The following is a 21,894-nucleotide window of genomic DNA, read 5'->3' on the forward strand; positions in this document are numbered from 1 at the left end:
CCCCCCTACCAAACAGGACTGTGCTATGTGACAGCACCTAATGGATAGACATACAAACCATTTGTCAGGTAAAACAGCTCTCATACATGTATCTCATCTGTTTATGTAGCTTTTTGGATGGAGTACTTCTTTAAGGCTGTCCTGCTATTTATAGTAGACTTAATACTGCTAATGGGAAGGTTATGAATGTCTAGTAATGTCATTGCTAGAAGGCTAGGCTATACGAGGTGGGAGACGGAAAGAAGGAAAACTGAAGGAAAAGCAAAATTATAGAATCTAGATGAACGACAAACTGCATCCACCTTTGCAGCATTCAGAGGGATATCAATGGCTGACAGTGGCATAGTGGTTAGCGCTTCTGCCTTTGGGGTTCCTTGTTTGAATCCTGGCCGGGTCACTAACTGCACAGGAGTTTGCATGTTCTCCCTGTGCTTGTGTGGGTGTCCTCCGGGTACTCCGGTTTCCTCCCACACTCCAAATACATGTTGGTAGGTATTGGCTCCTGTCTAAATTGGCCCTTGTAGATATGCATGTGAGATAGAGACCTTAGATTATAAGCTCCTTGAGGACAGGGACTGAAATGAATGTGCACTGTGTAAATTGTCAGCGTTATATAAATAATAATGATAATTTAACCTAACATCTGCCCTGGTAACAAACAGTGATAATGTTGGAATATAATACTCCTTTATCAAGTTACATTCCGTTTAGGGGTTATATCTAGGCAGTTTTGAAAGACACATATTATTGCAGCTGTAGTCATTAACACATAAATTAAAGTATTTTTTAAATGCAAGCAGTGTAGGTACATACATTTGACCAGGTATCAGCATCTGGCAGTCCCTGTTCAGCCAAACTGAGAGCAGAAGAGGAAGAAGCAGCACAAAGAGCCAATCAGTTAATGTTCTGACAAAGGCACACTCTCATAGAAGGAGAAAGCAAACTGACAGAGAGATGAGCTCATTACTGTGCTGGTTCTCCTTCACTGTCCAGGCTGGGGACAGGCCAATGACAGTCTGGGCTCATAGAAGTTAAATGATGCTGGCTGTTAATCAACCCAGACATCTGAGGACAACTTGAGGCTAAAAAGCAGTAATGCAGGAAACAGCTCCAGGTTGAAGGGGAACATTGCAGAAAAGGCTGTTATATATATTGTGAGGATTCGCTTCAAAACACACACACACATATATATATATATATATATATATATGACCTACCTATTTACTGAATATACTGAAAATACTGAAAATAAGACCTACCCCGAAAATAAGACCTAGTACTATTTTTGGGAATTGCTCAAATATCCGAAAATAAGACCTAGTTGTGACCGTTCTCAGTGGTTCCCCCCTTATGCCAGTGGTGGCATAAGGGGGGAACATGAAGAGCAGCGGGAGAGGCAGGAGAGCATCAGCGTTGCCAACGAAGCCATCGCTAGAGGAAGTGAGGAGGCAGCGGAGGGAGCAGAGCCGCATAAGCCGATGTTTCCTCTATAGCGCCGGCTCCAGTCACAGGCGGAGTGATAACAAATACACTCCGCCTGTGAAGAATGATAGTGAAAGTGCGCTTCGCTCATTCTGGCCAGCGATTGGTTAGCAAATTGCTCTTGGAAAGGTACGGCACCCCTGGTTGCCCTGATCACCATATTTGTGTACATGAATAAGTGTGGATTGTTGTACATTAAAAAAAATAAAAATAAGAACTACCACGAAAATAAGACCTAGTGTGTTTTTTTTTGAGCCAAAAAAATATCATTGGCAAGTGATTATGCAATTATGTGATTTAAGTGACTTCTCCATCCAACTATAGATTTATTTTCATTCTATTTATATCATTTCTTGTAGATGCCATGACCACAGTCTCTAGTTTGTGTCTCTGCTGGTATAGAAGCAAATGCAAGATATTCCTTGACTACAATCTTTGTCAACTGATGCATAGACTTCCACCCTTCTTTAATCAAAATTGCCAGATCGCACCAAGCTTTTTCAGTTCTTGATTTGATACTTAAAAAAAATGTATGTAAACTTTTAAAGTATTTATTATTTGATGGAAAATTTACATGTGTATGGCTAACTTAATTGACAAGATTGTAGTACAATGATGTTTACAAGAGTCATGCTTTATGCATAATATGGCCAGGCATAAAATAAGCTTATAAAGCTCCATGAAATGTTATTTTTTAAATGAAAAATCTAAAATAAGCATCTAACTTGCATGCATCAAACATGTTATATTTTGAATGAGTAGGGGGGCACTGTGATCATTCTAAAAACAAAATTTTAGTTAATGGTTCTAAGGAGAGATAAAAGCAACAACACACGTTGGATACAAAGAAATTTCAATAACCATGGATGTGCTCATTATTCTCAATCACAGAAATGCATTTACCTGTGCGTCCATCACGTTGGAAGTCCACATGGTACCATTCTCCATCATTGACCTTCTTCTGAACTGATTTTATTTTAATGGTTCCTGATCCCATGTCTAGAAGTAAGAAGAGGTGTCCATCTAGCATCTCAATGGCAAAGAAGTCAACCTTCACCATTTGGGGGTTCTTGGCATCTTTCTGGTGTCGAGGTTTACCATGGCTGAATAGTATTAGGCCATTGGGTTCTGTTGTACGGAAGTCAAAGGATATTGAGCCAGTCTTTTTTGCATTCCATTTTGGTAAAGAAATATAGGACTCAGGATTTTCAAAAGTGATTGGGTCAAGAGTTGCAACATTCTCACATTTAAAGGCGACAATACCATGAACCTTCATTTTGGTATCACCTTGTTTGGCAAGTCTTGACAATTCTAGCCGTACATCATTGTTTTTATACACAACCTAAAAATATAAAAAAAAGGAAAACCTTAGTTTTGCAGTTGACCAGACAAACAATATTGTAACAGCTGCATATCAGTCTTACATAGTGTCAATGCCAAATTTTATGGGGGTATACAAAAAAACCCCCCAGAAAACCCTAATTGATACCTTCAGTGAAGTAACACACTAATAGTCTCTATCTTGTTAACAAAACAGGAACTAATGCCAATGTACTGTTCTTGGTAAACTGAAGCTGGACTCTTAATATAATATTCTATCCCTACAGTACCACTCTGTTTTATGGCCTCTCTATAATACTATATATCATCAGCTAGAGTAGACTGGTTACATATGCCATAGCACTTTTATTATAATTTCATCTGCACTTATAGTCCTCTATTAGTCTTCTTTCATAGTCCCACAAATTACTGTTGATTGTGCCAGTGAAGTCCACCTAATGCAGCTTCCTGTGATATTGTGTCAATGATACTGAACTGCTTCTGAATTCTGAGCACCCAAGAGAGTTACCACTCTCATGTAGACTGTGCCTGATTACATTACAATTGGATAAAAACATGTAACAGGGGGGCTTGGCTATCAGCATTGTCAATGCTGATTCAGAAGCTTTTAGCTTGTCAGTCAGCACTGGGGCACACCTATTCCTGCCCATTGCTTTGTAGATTGACATAATTTCCTATGTTGCTAAAACCCTCCCACTGTGCGCTTCACTGTCTGGGGGGACCTTTTGAGACACAAATGAAGGAGCTGGTAAGGTCCCTGTTATGAACAAGTACTATGAAGGTAGAATTTATCTTGAGGCTTAGCACTGAAAATCTTGAATACATGTGTGGACATTTAAAAGTATATCTAGTTGGTGAGTCACCCTACCATAGCACCATTTCTTAAAGGAGAACTATGAGGTGAGTAGAAACATGCACCGATCTGCTCACTTGCCTATTGTCTCCCTGCAGTGAGCGGTGACTGTCAGGGATTCCCCCCTCCCCTCTCTGATCCTCCAGCCCTGAGTGGAGGAACGAACGGGAGAGGGGGCGGACACAGCTGGCTCAGCCTCTAGATAGGCAGAGCCAGCAGTCACTTACGCAGCTAGGTGGATCTCAACAGTATTGTCGGGATCAGTCCCGGCTGCGGAGCTCTCAGTATATTGTGGCCAATAACCCGTGATATACTGAGCTTTGGGTCACGTGAGGAGGTTAGTATATGTCCTCCCATGAACCTAAAGAGAACTATGGGGAAAAACACTTACCCCATAGTTCTCTTTTAATATAAAACACATTAACAATATGGTATATTGTTTGGTATAACCAAGAATATCAGATATTTCCTTGAGCATGTGTTGGGTGTCTATAAGTGGAGGAGCTCAATAAAGGGGTCCTCTCCCAGAAAACCAGCCAAATGATGATGGGTAGTGGGCTATTTTCTCCTAATAGTGCCCCAGAGGGAAGCTAGAAACTTAACGCAAACCTGAAGCGGGAAGAAAAGATTTCAAATGTCAGTAGCATTACAAAGGATGCATCTCTAGACATCTGAATATTAACTAATTTTACCTATTCAGTACACAAGGTGCTCCAAATCATGAAGAGCATTGAAATGCACCAGATTTTGAGGTACCCTAAGCATCACTTACGACTGGTGAGGCCACCTTTTCCAGGAAGTAGGGGCAAAACTAGGCTCTCAACAAGTATATCTGGTCTATATTTGCACTGTAATGCTTCTTAGAACTCTGCGCACCAAGAACACTAAATAAGAAACCTGAGATGCATACCTGCTATGTGCTGCTACTAGCAATGAAGACATTGTTAATGCACTTCAGATTAATTACTGAATAAGGTCAGGTATGTTGCTTTTTCTTCCTCACTGAGCTGTTAAAGGGTCTTTTGGACTCCTTATCATACACATTACTTCTAGAAGAATCTAGATTCAATCAGTCTGGAGCTGGATCTGGGCTAAATCTTAAATTTTTCAGTTGTATTTGCTAATTTCTCTCATTATATGACCTTAAAAATAAGTCAGAGTACCTGGGAGTAATGCACACAGCAGGATACAACCCACAATCTTTTTACAGACAGTGCACCAAGCATTTATGGACACCTCAGATTTTTTATCAACACATTTAGATAAGCTTATTCCAAATGGTCATATATTTTTACGATTTAACATATTAATTAAGTCTGATAACTTATCCATAAACACTTAACTATTTTGTGTGACAGGAGCAAGGCTAGAACAGGCAGCATGGCACTACAGTGCAGCAAAAAAATACACAAAACTGCAGGGCTTGGGTAGAAAATAAACCATAAAAATTGCAGCGAATTAACACTTACTTGACTAGAAAGCTCTTGTTGGGTTAATGCAATACAATCCTTTTTTTTCTACATGGCTGTCCACGAATATTACATTACATCAAACAGTGCTGTTCTGGTTTGCCATTAAGAATATCCCTTACTGAGCCACACAGTAAAAGAATGATGGGCTGATTAACTCACTCTGTGTACTGTTCCCCTCTGCCTATTCCATGATCTGCATAAAGAATGGAAGTGCTGTTTTTACTCCAGGAGATTAGGTGGAGAAAAAGCTGTGTCCTATGGCACAGCACTGATTTGTATTTCACCACACAGGAGTTCAGACAACAAAATGAATAATTGATTTTTATTGTGGCATTACAGCATCATTTTCAAGATTGCTGTACCGCTGGTGATCTATATAGATAAAACATAGCTCTGCTGGACAAATGATAAAATTGGGTGCTTGATACAGCTCACACTGAGCCATCTGTTGTACACATACAGAACAATACTTAAAAGGGCAGGCTGGCAGTCCCCTCAAAACTGATATTTCTGTTATGAATGCATGCAAATGAGCCGAATCAAGTACTACCTTGTCTCTCTCACTGGAACTCCAGCAGTATGCTCTTCCCATTTGACCTTCCAACTTTAAAACACTTTTTATATCTCACTAGAGGGAGTCTCGATCTGCCTGATGAATTATGAATATTGTAAAGGATGAATTCTTTGTCACAGGTGGAGCTGGGCACTCAAATGTTACAACCTCAGTACTGGTGTTCCAGAGGCATGGAAGAGGCTGGTGACTAATTTAATCCACCCAGAGCTTAGTTTTCGGTAGACTTGCCTTTTAATGCTGTGTAAGGTACGAGTTGTCTCTTGCTGACCGGGGTGTTAAACCCCCTTCCTATCCAGGTCATTTTTCACTATTCAGCATGGCGGTACTTTGACATTTATTCCGTCATATAACGCTATACTGAAATTAATTTTTTTCCCCATAATTTGGGGACAGATAGAGCTTTATTTTGGTGGTATTTAATCACTACTGGGGTTTTTATTTTTTACTATTTAATTTAAAAAGTTCAGAATTTTTAAATAAAATGGTTTTCCCTAAGTTATGTTATAAAACATTTATCAGTACCCAATTTTTTGGTAAAATATAAAAGATGGGGTCGCGTCGAGTAAATAGACACCAAACATGTTAAGCTTTAAAATGGCACACGCCCGTGAAATCACAAAAATCATGCCTAAAATTGGCCATAGGTGATACTTTAAAAGCTTTTACTGCTCATCAGTTTAGTGTTATCAGTGACTGATGGCCACAGAATTATTGCACACACCCCCACGCTCGCGGTGATATGCAACATGTGGCACTATCATTGTTTTCATCTGTAGGCGCACCTGGCGCATATTTACGTTTATATGTCGTGCACGCAGGGGCAAATAACTTTTTTTTTATATGTGACTTTAATTTTTTTTTACACATAAATGTGTTGCTATCAAATAGGGGACTAACAAGCCCCCTATGTAATAACAAATATACAATGTCAGCTCCTCTTTATGGAGACATCAGGGGTCTCTAAGACTCCTAATGTCACCTTGGGACCCCCAAGAAAGCTGATGAAGCAGAGCTCTGCTTCAACAGCTTCTTCTCTGGCTATAGCAGCAAGAGAAATGTGTAATACACATCACTTCCACCTTGAGAGAGATAGGAGGAGAGATTAGCAGTAGGAGAATGCTGACCTCTCCTCCATTTACAGAGTACACAGCCACTGTGCTGGGCCTGCAGGGGGGACAGCGGAGCCCAGGATAACTGGCAGTGGCAGAGGGGGGAGTGTGGAGGGCTGTAGAAAATCAATTGTTTACATGCACAGCGGGATTTTCATTGTGCACGCATGCTAGAGGACGTGCATGAGCAGAAATAAAATCACGTACATACACGTCCACCTGCCAGGAAGAGGTCACTGTCCGCCTGTGTATTTACAATGGACAGTAAGTGGAGGACCGCAATATGTACATATATGGCGGGCCACTGAAGTGGGTATACCAAGAACACAGCTGCTGCTTCATCCGTGTTCTTGGTGTCATTTTAAACAGCCGACGATGGCTGTTAAGATACAAGTGATCTAGCGTCTATACAGCTGTCGAATCGTTTGTACTGATCAGAGGAATATGTTACCCTCACCCCCCTCTGCCGCTGGCTTCCTCGATCTCAGCTGTCCCCCATGTGGGCCCGGGACCAGCATAGCGTGTCTCCCCGCAACGATCACAGAGAGATCAGCAGGCTTCTGATCTCTCCTCCGATCACTGGACCTGGAAGTGATGTGTATTATAACACTGTCCGGGTCACTGTTTACATTATCTGGCTCTTAGAGCCAGAAGAAGAAGCTGGGGAAGCAGATCTCTGCTTCCTCAGCTTCTTTTGGGTCCCTACGTGAATTTAGAGGTCTGAAAGAGGATCTGTCACACCCTATCTGCTATCACATAGGGGCCTTATTAGCCCCCAATGTAATAGCAATATAGTTAGTGTAAAAAATGCAAAAAAATTGTTTAAAGTCTCACAACACACCCCCCCCACGTGCATGCACATACGTACACAAACACATGTTGGTGCGCCTATGTGCAAAAACGAAAATTGCGCTACACATGTTACATATCGCTGTGAAAGTCAGAGCGAGTAAAATAATTCTAGAGCCAATAATCAATGTTTACGCTAACCTGATGAGTAGTAAAAGCTTTTAAAGTGTTTGGCTCCTGTCAGCACCCCTCCATTTGAAAATAGTTGATTTTTCATTAATTTTTGGCAAAGCAGCTGGTCCAAAAATTCAAGTCCGAACAGTAACTGCATAAGTTTAGCTGCAGTCACTATTTGAGTATTTTGAAAGCAGCACATCTGCTGCTGTCAGAATGCAAAGGTCTGGCGAGGGATTCCCTAATCCACACTGTTCCATCAAGATTTTTTCTGATTCTGCACATGGGGTTGAACAAGGAAAAATTATAAGTGTATGGCACTTGGTTATTTAGTTGTTCATTTGTTTTATAGCTAAATGTTTGCTTGGGTTTGAGCTTAAACTGCTGAGCTTGTTTGATTAATTCCACAACCATTCAAAAAGGCACGTGAATTATTGTGTGCTTGTGTATTTATTTATTATTGCATGTTTATTCCTTTGTGGTTTCCTGTAGGGAAGGGGGTAATTTTGTGCAGTCCCAGGAGGCAGGGGGCTATGATATTTTCAGGAAGCTACATATAATCTGTCTGGGTGGGCAAAATATAAAAAAGATTAAACTTCAGCTCTAAAGGTATCTAAGTTTATATTAACACTGAAAATGGTCGTTAAGCTTATGACCTCTTAATATGAGGACACCCGCCCAGTCTGGTTTACTTGGTTAGTATCTCTACAGAGGGAGAACACTTTTTGTTTTTTAAGTGTTGAAAGTCAATTTCTTGCTGAGAGGATTTTGACTGAATTCAAAACAGTTTTCCTATTTCAGCCCCTGTAAAGTAGGCCTAAGTGTGATCAGATGAAATGGTTACATTATGTTTTTATCTGGAAGTAGAAAAATTCTCTGCACAAGAAACTAACCTTGAGAATGAAGCTTTGTGGTCACTAACTTCCAAGTAAATGTCTAAACGCTTTGCATATATTTAGCACTGTCCCAGCATAAATTATAGAATCGCAGTAATTAAATTGTCCACAGCAAACTCCCTCGGCTCCTGCATGCTGGAAAATGTTTGCCATCATTTTTATGTATGCAAACAACCTTTAGGGATAGATATCCCAGAAAAAGGAATTGTATTTTCCATATATTTATTTATTATTTTTAAAGCAGAACTAATGTATCATTTTTAATGCAAACACTCTGAAAATGCAAGCTACAAAATTGTGCATGAATGCACACTTACAAATCTGTGTTAGCATTATCCATATTTTATATTATCCATATGGAATCTTGCCTAGCCTGTTCATCAGTAGTAGATGGAGGTGAAGAAGGGGTGCTCCCATCTGAGGGAAGTGATGTAATCCTTTCCTTATAGGAACTTTTTTGCTGGAACCATTTTCTTTCTATTCTCTGCCAGGAAGTGGACATGTTTTAGGGAGTTCTATCTCCACCCAATCCTCCCTCTCTCTCCTGTTCATTTTTCATCCAAATGTGCCTTTCTTTTTTTTTTAGAAAATGCAGCTGTCAATAAATGAGAAGGGAGGACACAGGGTAGGACTGAGAGGATCCACACTGTTCTGTGCAATGATGGTCTCTGACCCTATGCAAATACTGGAGCATAATGACACACTAACACTGGTCATACATTGGTAGATTTTCTCATACGTAAAAACCTTGTGAGAACATTTGATAATGCCAACAGACATTTGATGGATGTCATTTGAACGTTCATTTGATTCAAGCATTTGATTTTGGAATTAATGGCGCTTCCCTAACATAAACCATATTTGCTGTTAGAACTTTGTGGAAGAAAAATTTCCATCCTTCTCCTTCAACTTTTCTCAACACCGCTGTTGAAAATGATTGTCGTTTTGACTTTATTAACTACTCTGCCTCCAGATATATCTCAAACCTTGTCTCAAAATATCACTCTAACCGTCCACTCCGCTCATCCCAAGACCTCCTGCTTTCCAGCTCCCATGTCAACTCCTCCCATACTCGCCTCCATGACTTCTCTAGAGTTTCTCCCATCTTCTGGAACTCTGTACCCCAACCTGTACGTCTATCGCCCAACTTGACTGCCATTAGGCGATCCCTCAAGACTCATCTCTTCAGGGAAGCCCATACCACCTCAACCTAACCACGGAACCATCGTGTTTTCAAACAATTCATCCCCACACAGCTACCTCTCCTCATGTATCACTTCTCCCTCAATTTTAGATTGTAAGCCCTCACAGGCAGGGCCTTCCTTACCATCTTGTCTTGAATTGTATTGTAATTGTAATGTCTTCCTTATATTGTAAAGTGCTGCGCAAACTGTTGGCGCTATATAAATCCTATATAATAATAATAATAATAATAATAATAGCTATTAGAAAAGAAAACAACCATGCAGAAAACAATGTTTTAAAAACAAAATTCTACTAGTATATGGCCAGTGTAAGTGGTTAATGTGGAAAGCCCATGACTTTTGGTCTGTTTAGCAAGCAGAGCTAAAGCCAAAAGGTCATAGATAATCCCAGATCCTGCATTTTGCCTGCAAAGCAGCTGGGAGACCTTCTGGAAAAGACAAAAGTCACAAACTATTGGAAGTGTACATGCATGCATTATTTTTTAACTCACAAATTCAGCGTTTGCATAAAAAAAGTTTGTGATTTTTTTCAAATGTCTTTTAGTCAGGGCATTTTTTATATATCAGTATATTATATTTACTCTTTTGCAGCTAGGTTGTGAGTAGCGATGGGTGATTATTCAATTTGTAATGGGTTTGGCTAATCTTATTCACAATTTGGCAAACCCAAAGGCAAATCCTGTTAAAGTCTTGGGGGGCAACTTTTGCGTTATCATTCTGGCCATTTTTAGGGCTAATAGGAAACCTATTGCAAAAAAGCATATGAAGCTAGGCACTGCCATGAGGGGCAGGTACCGATGACATTTTTTTTTTTAGAAAAAGGTACAGCAGAAAGTGCGTCTTTTCATGTGGCTTTAAGAGCAACATTCAAAATACATCTCACCTTGGGAAATCCTTCCAAGTAATGTACCTATCACATTTATACACTACTGCCATTTAACCTTGTTTTAAGTTTTTGAATCATGGAAGAAACCCCAGTTTAAATACCCAAGACCGCAACACTGCAATAGTGGTTACCATTTACTCTTTTTTAAAGGGCTTTTTTTTCAAAAAACTGTTGATTCTCTTTTTTCGCCTTTAGTTTTTTTTTTTAAAGAAAACATGTAATGGTCAGATTTGTGAAAATAACTTTATCAGCATGTGTTGATTTTCTAAGAATCCTGTTTCTTATTTTCTCATTCCATAAACAGGCTCTCCTTCGTGCTTTGCAGTACTACACATCAGTTGTGATGTATTGCTCCTTCTCACAATCCAAGTCTATAACTTGACTGACTCATGACTCATTGAAAACAATGCACACCCTGCGTGGTTCAAAATCCAGCTACTATATGATGAACAGGCCTCATAAGGTATACAAAATTGTCCTTTTTGTTCTCTGACTGAGCCAAATCTTTCCTTAATTGGTGTTGAACAGACACTGCAGCTCATAGTGGGAGGGTTTCAGTAACAGAGGCAGTGCTGCAAATCCAAAAGGCTGTAATAAATGTGGATAGATGTTGATTGACAAGTTCAGCTATAACAGTGCTAACAGACATGCGCCCTGCAACTTTTTCTCATCCCATTGTAGTGAAAGCAGGCACATCCTACATGAGAGTGGTAAGTCTGCTCTGAATTCAAGAGCAGTGTAGCATTGTTGTCACAAAATTACAGGAAGCTGCATTAGGTATCAGACTTTGAAGAAGGACTAAAATACATTTGTAAGTGCAGATGCATTTATAATAAAGTGCTGCAGCACATATTTTATTTTAGAGAGAAGCATGGTAATGGAACTGAGCTCATATATGGAAAGGCATGGAATTTAAGCAAACACTGCAAGAATAAGATAAAATATATGCTCACTAAATATACACTATATTTCCCCTTAGGACTGGCAATTATCTAAACTATGTTTTCAGATGTGATTTATCAATGTTCTAAGTTGTCATTAACTTCCTGCAATTGGTTCCCTGTTAGCCTTTTAGCCCACATTATATCTTGATGAATTTTCCATTTTTGTTTCCGGTCAGCTATTATAATATATGACAATACTGCTAATGCAACAGAAAGCATAAGGGATACTGTGGGGCATGTTATACAAGGACGTTATTCACAGAGTGCTTTCTCTGTGAGGTAATAGAGAGGTTTCTTCAGGACAGTTAACTATGCAATGTCAGTACAGGAATGCATAAATAGGGTTATTATTTTCCTGACCATAACAACCACCTTTTACTATCTCTCAGGGGTTACAGCACTGATATCTCTGCAATTTAATTTGTATGCCAGTTCATTGGCTGCAGGCTTAATTGGAAAGTCATCCTCTTTTGTTGATCAACAGGACTGGAGGTGTGGTGGTGAGCAAGTTGTATTGCCTAATGTAGAATGGGGTGTCATGGACCTGGACATGTTGCCTGGCAAGTTTGCCAGGACCACAAGATGAGCTGAATAGAATTACAAGACATTTGACAGGTGGGACACTTGACTTATGTGTATTTCAATTGTGTATTACACCTTTTGCCTAGAGTTAAGTTTTAAGACAACATCGATTAATCACAAAAAGCTAAGGCACTAAGCTACAATTTCCTCATAAACTTTCATATAAAAGTTTCGGTGTTGCTGTTGAGCTGGAAATGTATTTCAATTTTACAGTCAATGTGTTTATTCTACTGGAAAAAGTGTTATACTAAAATTCCATTTTTTCTCTCTTTTGGTCTGTTAAATATACAATATATTTGAATATCTGTTCAAGTGCAAAAAGAAACATTTACTAACAGAAATCTTGGGTGCTTTGTGCCTGTGCTGACTGATATAAAAGTTAGTTATATATGTGGACTACTAAACACCTCCACCTAAGGGGGAAGGTTTTGATCATGAGAGCAGACTGGGATGCCAACACTTCACCTCCACATATACAGAACAACGAGTGAATGTTGTCACCCTAGAACAGGAAATATGTTACTAGTAAGCTGCATTTTATTACATTTTTGTTCTTGAATCTGGATATGCATTATTGATCCATAGTAATTCATGAAATAATAGTTTTTATCTGAATGATGTGCGGATAATAATGGAGCTGCCCTGGGGGCCTCAGGCATGAGGACCCAGCGTGCTGCAGTTTCACTTTGCAGATGGAGAGAAAAACCAGCGGCGTCTTGTGACAAGGTGAGTGATTTAATGTTTGGTTTTTTTCTCTGTCTCCCACATGATTCCTGCGGCCTGCTTCCTCGCACTGTGTAAACTGAAACCAGCCGGGAGGGCAGTGTCAGATGGCGGAGGAGATGTGCCACTCCCGAACACAGAATAGATAGATGAACTTGAAAGTTTCAAGTTCCACTATTCTATGTTCTATAACAAAAACACCATTTAGTTAATCTGGGTTCAGCAGGTATGAACTGAAGAGGTTATATGAGGACCGGGACCAAACAGCTTAGTGATTTTAATATGAAAAAGTTTAATAAAAAAAATCAAAAATCAAAAAAGTGAAACATCATATTGCATTTTCTTATTAAAAACCTTTGACAACTTTGTCCAAAACCATTCACACTCTCACTTATACAGACGGGCCCCACACACTTGCTAAATAATGGAAACTCACTCTTGCTGAATCTATCACTGACTCTGTGGAGGTAATGGAGGGTTTAGAGGGTGAGGACCCTGTCACACCATCAGGAGTGTGTTCCAGTGCGTTCGGCCTCTGGAACGCACTGGAACACAACTTGGTTGGCTCACTTTGTTTGGGGCGGGAGTGGGCGTGCTTGCAGCATTTTTTGCATATTGCACTGGACCGAAACGCAGGCACTAATGTGCCATGGGGTCGGTGGCCGGCGATTGCACTGTGGGCGGGGTGTGTGGCTGCTGGGCCATTGAGTTCAATGCACTGCCAAGCCCCTTCCCGCCCCAAAACAAAGTGAGCTGGCTGGGTTGCGTTCCAGTGTGTTCAAGAGGTCGAACGCACTGGAACGCACTCTTGATTGTGTGACTGGGCCCTTAATGAGGACAGCAGAAAGTCTCCGGACACCAATCTCTGTCTTATTTAACCTAAAATGTCATTCTTTAGACAAATTGAAATTCCAGACTTGGCTGTAGTGATCCCTTCCTCCAGGTACAGTATAGTACATCCAAAAGTCCTCAGCAATATCCACCAGTCTCCTCAGAGTGTCATTACTCACACTCTGAGGAGAACACCAACACTGGTGGATATCGAGGACTTCTGCATGTACTATATACTACCTGGAGGAAGGGGTTTAGTACAACTAAGTCTGGAATTTCAATTTGTCTAAGGAATTACATTTTAGGTTAAATAAGACAGAGATTGGTGTCCGGGGACTTTCTGCTGTCCTCATTAACCCTCTAAACCCTCCATGACCTCCACAGTGAGTCAGTGATAGATCCAGCAACAGTGATTTTCCATTATTTAGCTAGTGTGTGAATGGTTTTGGACAACATTGTCAAAGGGTTTTAATGGGAAGATGCAATATGATGTTTCACTTTTTTGAGGTTTGGTTTTTTTCAAATAATATTTTTCCTAATAAAATCACTGAGCCGTTTGGTCCCAGTCCTTAAAAAAAAAAAACTCCTCAGTTGATACCTGCTGCAGGTATGAACTAAATTGAGTTTTTGTAGTTAATTATGGTTATGGACAGTGTGATAAGATGCTTCATTACTTGATTACTAAATAGTGTTTGAGTCTCCGGAAGATTTATAATTTGTTTGTGTATGTTCTATAACACCCCATCACACTCACATCTGCCCCTGCTACCATCCTGTACATCTGCCCCAGCTGCCATCCTGTACATCTGCCCCCGCTGCCATCCTGTACATCTGCCCCCGCTGCCATCCTGTACATCTGCCCCCGCTGCCATCCTGTACATCTGCCCCGCTGTCATCCTGTACATCTGCCATCCTTTACATCAGCTTCACTGCCATAATATATTGCTGAGATTTGAAGTCACTCTACAAGTTGGAGTTAGTGGCAAATCTACCAGGGTTGCAGTTGTGACAGGGCCCTGGCGCTTCACCACTGTCCTAAAACCACTAGTATGTATTCATTTAGAAAAAACTGTCACATGCCAAAAAGTATGTCTGGGCTGGGACGCTGGGGGGGCAGGTGATGGAGGCGGGGTGGTTGTGGGTGCCCACCAGCAAAATCTTACCCAGGGCCAAATTAATATTAAAGATGGCCCCAGGCATTCTATTATTAGTACTTTCAGGTGGAATGAATACAACCTCATATCTTACAGGGAACTACAAGTCCCAGCATTCCCTCATTGTCTCTGAACAGTCTCCCATATCTCAGTTCCCTGAGTGATATTTGGGGGGTGTACAGGGACAATGAGGGCATGCTGTGACTTGTAGTTCCCTCGGTAATATTTAGGGCGGGGTGTACAGGGACAATGAGGGTATGCTAGGACTTGTAGTTCAATTATTAATTCAAGTCCCAGCATGCTCTCATTGTACCTGTACACCCCCACATATCACCGGGGGGGGCACACAATTTGGTTCTGCCCCGGCAACCGTTACTCTGATTACGCCACTGTGGATACCAATATAAGATAAGTATTCTAATAGGATACTACAAATTATTACTCTGTGGTTCCCTACTCCTGAAGCCAGTTAGTTTCCCCTGCCCAGATGCAATATTTATAAATTGTACCCACTGTGTCATATCTTTTGGTGAATCTCATACTTCTATTGAACCATAAAATACTGATTGTATTCATTCAAAAACTACAAGAAAAAGCAATAATAAGATCACATGATTCTTTGCTAAGGGAACTTCCCCATTATTATTAGATGGAAATGGTACCCCCTGGGAAGTTGCATATAAAACAGGACATTCTATTTTGAATAAAACCCCTAAAGTCTTCAGGCATAATAAAATGATGCATTATTTTATATGTGTGCTAACATTCTCAACACAACAATCAGCCAAGTTTTCTTTTCAGAGATAATAAAATGTTTTTTAGGGAAAAAAAAAACAATTCAGAATTCTAAAAAAGCCACCTATTACCCCCCTTACTTCAATCGTTTTCAGAAAATTGCCAGTATAAAACGAAATGTGCATTATGTTGTGTAAAACAAATAGAGTTAAAACCAATAAAAATCTGGCCAGCAACATAATTTTCCAGCAGGTCTCCTTCCCTAATGGCTTTTGTCTATGTGTTTTGTTTTTTTCAATATAAGGAGCCAGACTAACCCAGGCATTGTAATCAAACCAACAAAAATTAAACATGAACTGAGAAAGGGACATAGTTTTTTTTGTAGGATCAATTGTTATAATATGTAGAGATACCGATGTATTTTTTTAATCAAATGCTTAGAACTGGTTTACTTTGAGTCCCTATAGGAAAAAAGTAAAGGAAAAAAAAAATCAAGATTTGATCACATGCGGAAAACACTTTAAAAACAGTACTGAGTTTACATATTCTTAACAAGTAGTAATTGACCATTTACAAGCTTTTGTAGCTGCAGGCACTGTAAAGCAATTAATTCTCAAATTACAAAGCAGGCATGGTGAAGTTTATCCCTAATCCAGCTTGGTTCCTTGTACCTTCTTATCTCTAATGTAAGCACAAAGTATGATCACTGAGAGGGGGCAGCAGGGTGAGCTGAGCTTCTGAGAGACTCAACATTTTTAGCATTGCTGTATTTATAGAGATAAACAGCAATATCCTGTATTTAAAGTAAACCTACAGTATATTTTAAATATATAGCAGTGCATCTGAAATCTTTTTGCTTTGAATCCTTCCTAAAAATAGCATGTGACTGTGCCTAAGCACTGCTCTTCTGTAGCCTAATAGCTGTATATCTGTAGTGTGAGATAATCTAAGGCACTGCTGCCTCAGATTGCTACTATCATGAGACTTGGAATGGTTAGCAAGGAATAGGTAAAATAATATTGCTATATAGTCCTTTGACCTTCACTTGCCTATTTTGAGTAAAGGTCATCTCTAAAGATATTAAACAATACGGTTAGAGTTTTTATCAATTTCTCTGAAGGTCCAAAAAAAAACTGTCTTTATTTTCAGCCAAAAACCTATTCATTTGTATGTATATCAAACAACAAAACAGACAAGCCAATGTTTTATATTGAAATTCACCACCACTTTGCTGTCTCACAAGCAAAAGTTTTCTGCCCAAAGTAACCTTTTACTTGATTAACATTTTCTCTTGAGAGGCCCACACAATATTGATCATATACAGGTGAAACTCAAATAATTAGAATATCATGCAAAAGTTCATTTATTTCACTAATGCAACTTAAAAGGTGAAACTAATATATGAGATAGACTCATTACATGCAAAGCAAGATAGTTCAAGCCGTGATTTGTCATAATTGTGATGATTATGGCTTACAGCTCATGAAAACCCCAAATCCACAATCTCAGAAAATTAGAATATTACATGCAATCAATAAAACAAGGATTGTACATAGAACAATATCGGACCTCTGAAAAGTATAAGCATGCATATGTACTCAGTACTTGGTTTGGGCCCCTTTTGCAGCAATTACTGCCTCAATGCGGCGTGGCATGGAAGCTATCAGCCTGTGGCACTGCTGAGGTGTTATGGAAGACCAGGATGCTTCAATAGCGGCCTTCAGCTCTTCTGCATTGTTCGGTCTCATGTCTCTCATCTTTCTCTTGGCAATGCCCCATAGATTCTCTATGGGGTTCAGGTCAGGCGAGTTTGCTGGCCAATCAAGCACAGTAATCCCACGGTCATTGAACCAGGTTTTAGTGCTTTTGGCAGTGTGAGCAGGTGCCAAGTCCTGCTGAAAAATGAAGTCAGCATCTACATAGAGCTTGTCTGCGGAAGGAAGCATGAAGTGCTCCAAAATCTCCTGGGAAACGGCTGCGTTGACCCTGGACTTAATGAAGCACAGTGGACCAACACCAGAAGATGACATGGCTCCCCAAATCAGCACAGACTGTGGAAACTTCACACTGGACTTCAAGCATCTTGCAGTGTGTACCTCTCCATTCTTCCTCCATACTCTGGGTCCTTGGTTTCCAAATAAGATGCAAAATTTGCTCTCATCAGAAAAGAGGACTTTGGACCACTGAGCAACAGACCAGGTCTGTTTTTCTTTAGCCCAGGTAAGACGCTTCTGACGTTGTTTGTTGTTCAGGAGTGGCTTGACAAGAGGAATACGACATTTGAAGCCCATGTCCAGGATCCGTCTGTGTGTGGTGGCTCTTGATGCACTGACTCCAGCCTCAGTCCACTCCTTGTGAAAGTCCCCAACACTTTTGAATGGCCTTTTCCTGACAATCCTCTCCAGGCTGCGGTCATCCCTGCTGCTTGTGCACCTTTTTCTTCCACACTTTTCCCTTCCACATAACTTTCTATTAATGTGCTTTGATACAGCACTTTGGGAACATCCAACTTCTTTTGCAATTACCTTTTGAGGCTTTCCCTCCTTATGGAGGTGGTCAATTATGGTTTTCCGCACAACTGTCAGGTCAGCAGTCTTTCCCATGATTGTGATTCCTACTGAACCAGACTGAGAGACCATTTAAAGGCTCAGGGACCCTTTGCAGGTGTTATGGCTTAATTAGCGGATTAGAGTGGGACACTTTGAGCTTAGACTATTGCACCTTTTCACAATATTCTAATTTTCTGAGATTGTGGATTTGGGGTTTTCATGAGCTGTAAGCCATAATCATCACAATTATGACAAATCACGGCTTGAACTATCTTGCTTTGCATGTAATGAGTCTATCTCATATATTAGTTTCACCTTTTAAGTTGCATTAGTGAAATAAATCAACTTTTGCACGATATTCTAATTATTCGAGTTTCCCCTGTATATGTTTCATAAGCCATCTGACTAATAGGACTGCTTTTATCCAAAAGTGCCCCCACAAAAGTAAGTGATCATGCCTCATTATGTTCTTGGAATCTTCACTTGATTAGCACATTCCACTTAATGCCTCTCACACTGTGAAGCACAGGCAGTCCTTGTGTGGCGGTAAAGATAAAGGTAGCCCTTTGTGATATTTGAGATTTTATCATAGCCACACCTCTTAATAATTGCATTACCATACTCATTACTCTTTGAAAAGTAACTTACAACATCTGTAGATGCAATAAACTTTCATAGAGTACCTCAACATTCTGAGTAAAACAAACATGGTCAGTGGGTGCAACACATTGAGCAACATCAACTGACATTACATCAATGCCATGATATCTCTTGTTTTTTTCTTATTAAAAGTGATCTCTCATGGATCGCAATAGAGAGGGGACAAGGAACGCAGGGAGTTGTGCAAGATATCACCATCTGCCAAGCATCCCCAAAAATTGATCAGCACACAAAGGGAAACATGAAAACAGCATCAACACACTGACACTTATCTACATGCAATCAGATTGACCCTCTGGTTCTCTTTCAGCCAGCCGCTGCACTTACAGAGAACACAAGGAAAAAGTCTCACAAAGCAATCTCACTCAGATTAGCAAATAACTTACAGCCAAGCATAAAAAAGCAATACTTACAAAAACAGGAAAGAAAATGACATACAGAGATATTGGCTATTTGCTACAAAATAAAATTGGGATAAAAACAGAAATGCACTGTTTCTGAAATATCATTTTATCCTGTTGGTGGGAGCACACCAGGGAAAGCCTGTAACCGCCTTGTTCAGAACAAGGTCTGGATGAATTACACTGTTCCTTTTCATGCTACTTATATAATGTTATAGGAGTTGAGATGTGGGAGGGACTTTTCCCCCTTGGCTGGTACCTCACAGGGTGTGAGGAACACTCTTGCCTCTGAATTGGCCTTAGGTTATACGGACCAGCTAGTTCTGTTGACTGGGTCAGAGTTAAGATTTCTTACACCAGTGAATCACCCTGACTGCAGGTAGGTCAAACACCATATGACTTCTGCAGACAGGGCCCATATAACCATTAAATTAGTCCCAAGGTTGTTTTAACCACCTCCTGGCTGACCATTGTAAAAAGACGGCCGGCCGAGACCTCTCTAGATCTGAGCTGGCATCTTTAGACGTCAGCTCAGCCACGCAAACCACCCCCCTTTCCCCCCCGTGCACAGCATGAAAATCCTAAAGTTTAAAAACAGTCAGTGATGCCTGTTAACATACAAGCGATCGATTGTATGGGGTGCCAATCTGTGCCCCCACTCCCTCCGCGCTCTCCCGCTGGTGACGGGCTCTGCTGTGACCAGCATAGTGCCTGTGTCACAGTGGATCAGAGGGAGATCGCTACAAGATCTCCCTCCTGTCCCCTCTCCGCTGTCAGAATGCGGAAATTATGTATATTACATCACATCAGCATTCTTGTGTCACTCTCCAGCTTGAGAAGCAGATCTCTGCTTCATTAGCTTCTTCAGGGGGGTCCTAGGTGACATTAGGGGTCTTGGAGACCCCTGATGTCTCCATAAAGAGGATCTGTCACATCCTCTTTGCTATCACATACAGTAGGGGGGTTTTATTAGCCCCGTATGTGATAGCAATAAAGTTAAGCAAAAAAAAAATAGGAAAAGAAAATTAAAGTTTCCCCCCAAAAAAATTAAAGTCACACATAAAAAAGATTAAAAAACACCATTTTTTAAAAGTCCCCACCCATACATACATGCATGCAAACATGCGTTGGGTGAGCGAAAACGATGATTATGCCACTTACGCCAGACATGTTACATATTGCTGCGAACGTCGCAGTGAGAGCAATAATTCTAGGGCCATCAATCACTGATAACACTAAACTGATGAGCGGTAAAAGCTTTTAAAGCGTCGCCTATGGCCAATTTTGGGTATGGTAGTTTTCTGCGATTTTGCGGGTGCATGCAATTTTAAAGCTTGACATGTTTGGAGTCTATTTACCCGACGTGACCCCGTTTTTTATATTTTACCAAAAAAAAACAAGTAATAATAAATGTTTCCTAACATAATGTAATAACACCTCTTTTTTTTTCTAAATTTACAGTAATTTTTCCTTAATACAGTAAAAAATAAAACCTGCAGTGGTGATTAAATACCACCAAAAGAAAGCTCTATCTGTCCCAAAAAAAATCTTTTCAGTACAGCGTTGCATGATGGAATAAATGGCAAAGTACTGCAGCGCTGAATACTGAAAAATGGCCTGGCCAGGAAGGGGGTCTAAACACCTGGTCTTCAAATGGTTAAAAAAGCCAGGACATGCCATTATGATCAGTTCTACAATACAGCCAGGAGCCACTTGTTTTAACCCTTTTAATGCTATGACATGTGGGACACCTCATTGGAAGGGAAAGGGTTAATACAACCAGACACACATGTGCTCCTGACTATCACAAAACCCCTAGGCATGCAATGTGCAATCATGTTTGCAGTGTGCTCTTGCCATAAGTAATTACAGCCTAGCTTTAAAGGTACACAGCACTTTCACACATGAGGGTACGATTGACCTCTGCTCTAAAAATCCATGTTGCACATTGTTACCATTTTGTTGAACTAAAGAGTCTTTTTTTAGCATAAACCGCACAGAGTTTAAAGATGTAGATTTCAATCAGAAGTAAAATGCGTCTTTAGTTCCAATTTTAGTTTTTACATTTCCTTGAAAATGATTCCAAATACCTGACAACAAAGAACAATTGAGAATGATTTTATGCATCCAGTGCAGTTGCCTGCAGCTGTAAATTGCCCAAAGCACCAAGAAATCCATTATTTTCCATTGCTCTGGGAGAAGCAAAACTGGCTACTTCTGCACGTTTCCTAAAATGACACCGTGACATGTTATTAGGTTAGACGGAAAAAAAAAAATGTTTGCAGCCTCGTAATGTAGAAGTTGCCAGGAAGCAAGAATCTACCTCCAGCACTCTATAGGTTTCTAGCTGTAATGTAAATAAGTGAATGGAATTTTCGGGCACATATAATTCGGCATATCATATTAAGAGGAACAATGCAGGAGTGAGGTTGTACAACACATAAGTGCAGCATATATATATATATAGAGAGAGAGAGAGAGAGAGAGAGAGAGAGAGAGAGAGAGAGAGAGAGAGAGAGAGAGAGATAGATATA

General features: G+C 40.2%; 1 protein-coding gene across 1 annotated transcript in view; it reads right to left on the reverse strand.

Annotated features, from left to right (window-relative positions):
• The window catches only part of LOC108789430 (neurexin-1), a 706,321-nt gene that overhangs the window by 586,126 nt on the left and 98,301 nt on the right, over positions 1-21,894 (reverse strand). The window contains exon 4 of the mRNA XM_018559452.1: positions 2,386-2,824. Within this exon, the coding sequence (XP_018414954.1) occupies positions 2,386-2,824 (439 nt within the window). The remainder of the gene's footprint in view (positions 1-2,385; positions 2,825-21,894) is intronic.

This window comes from Nanorana parkeri, unplaced genomic scaffold (assembly GCF_000935625.1).
Source record: "Nanorana parkeri isolate BGI_ZX_2015 unplaced genomic scaffold, ASM93562v1 scaffold396, whole genome shotgun sequence".
NCBI lineage: Eukaryota > Metazoa > Chordata > Amphibia > Anura > Dicroglossidae > Nanorana > Nanorana parkeri.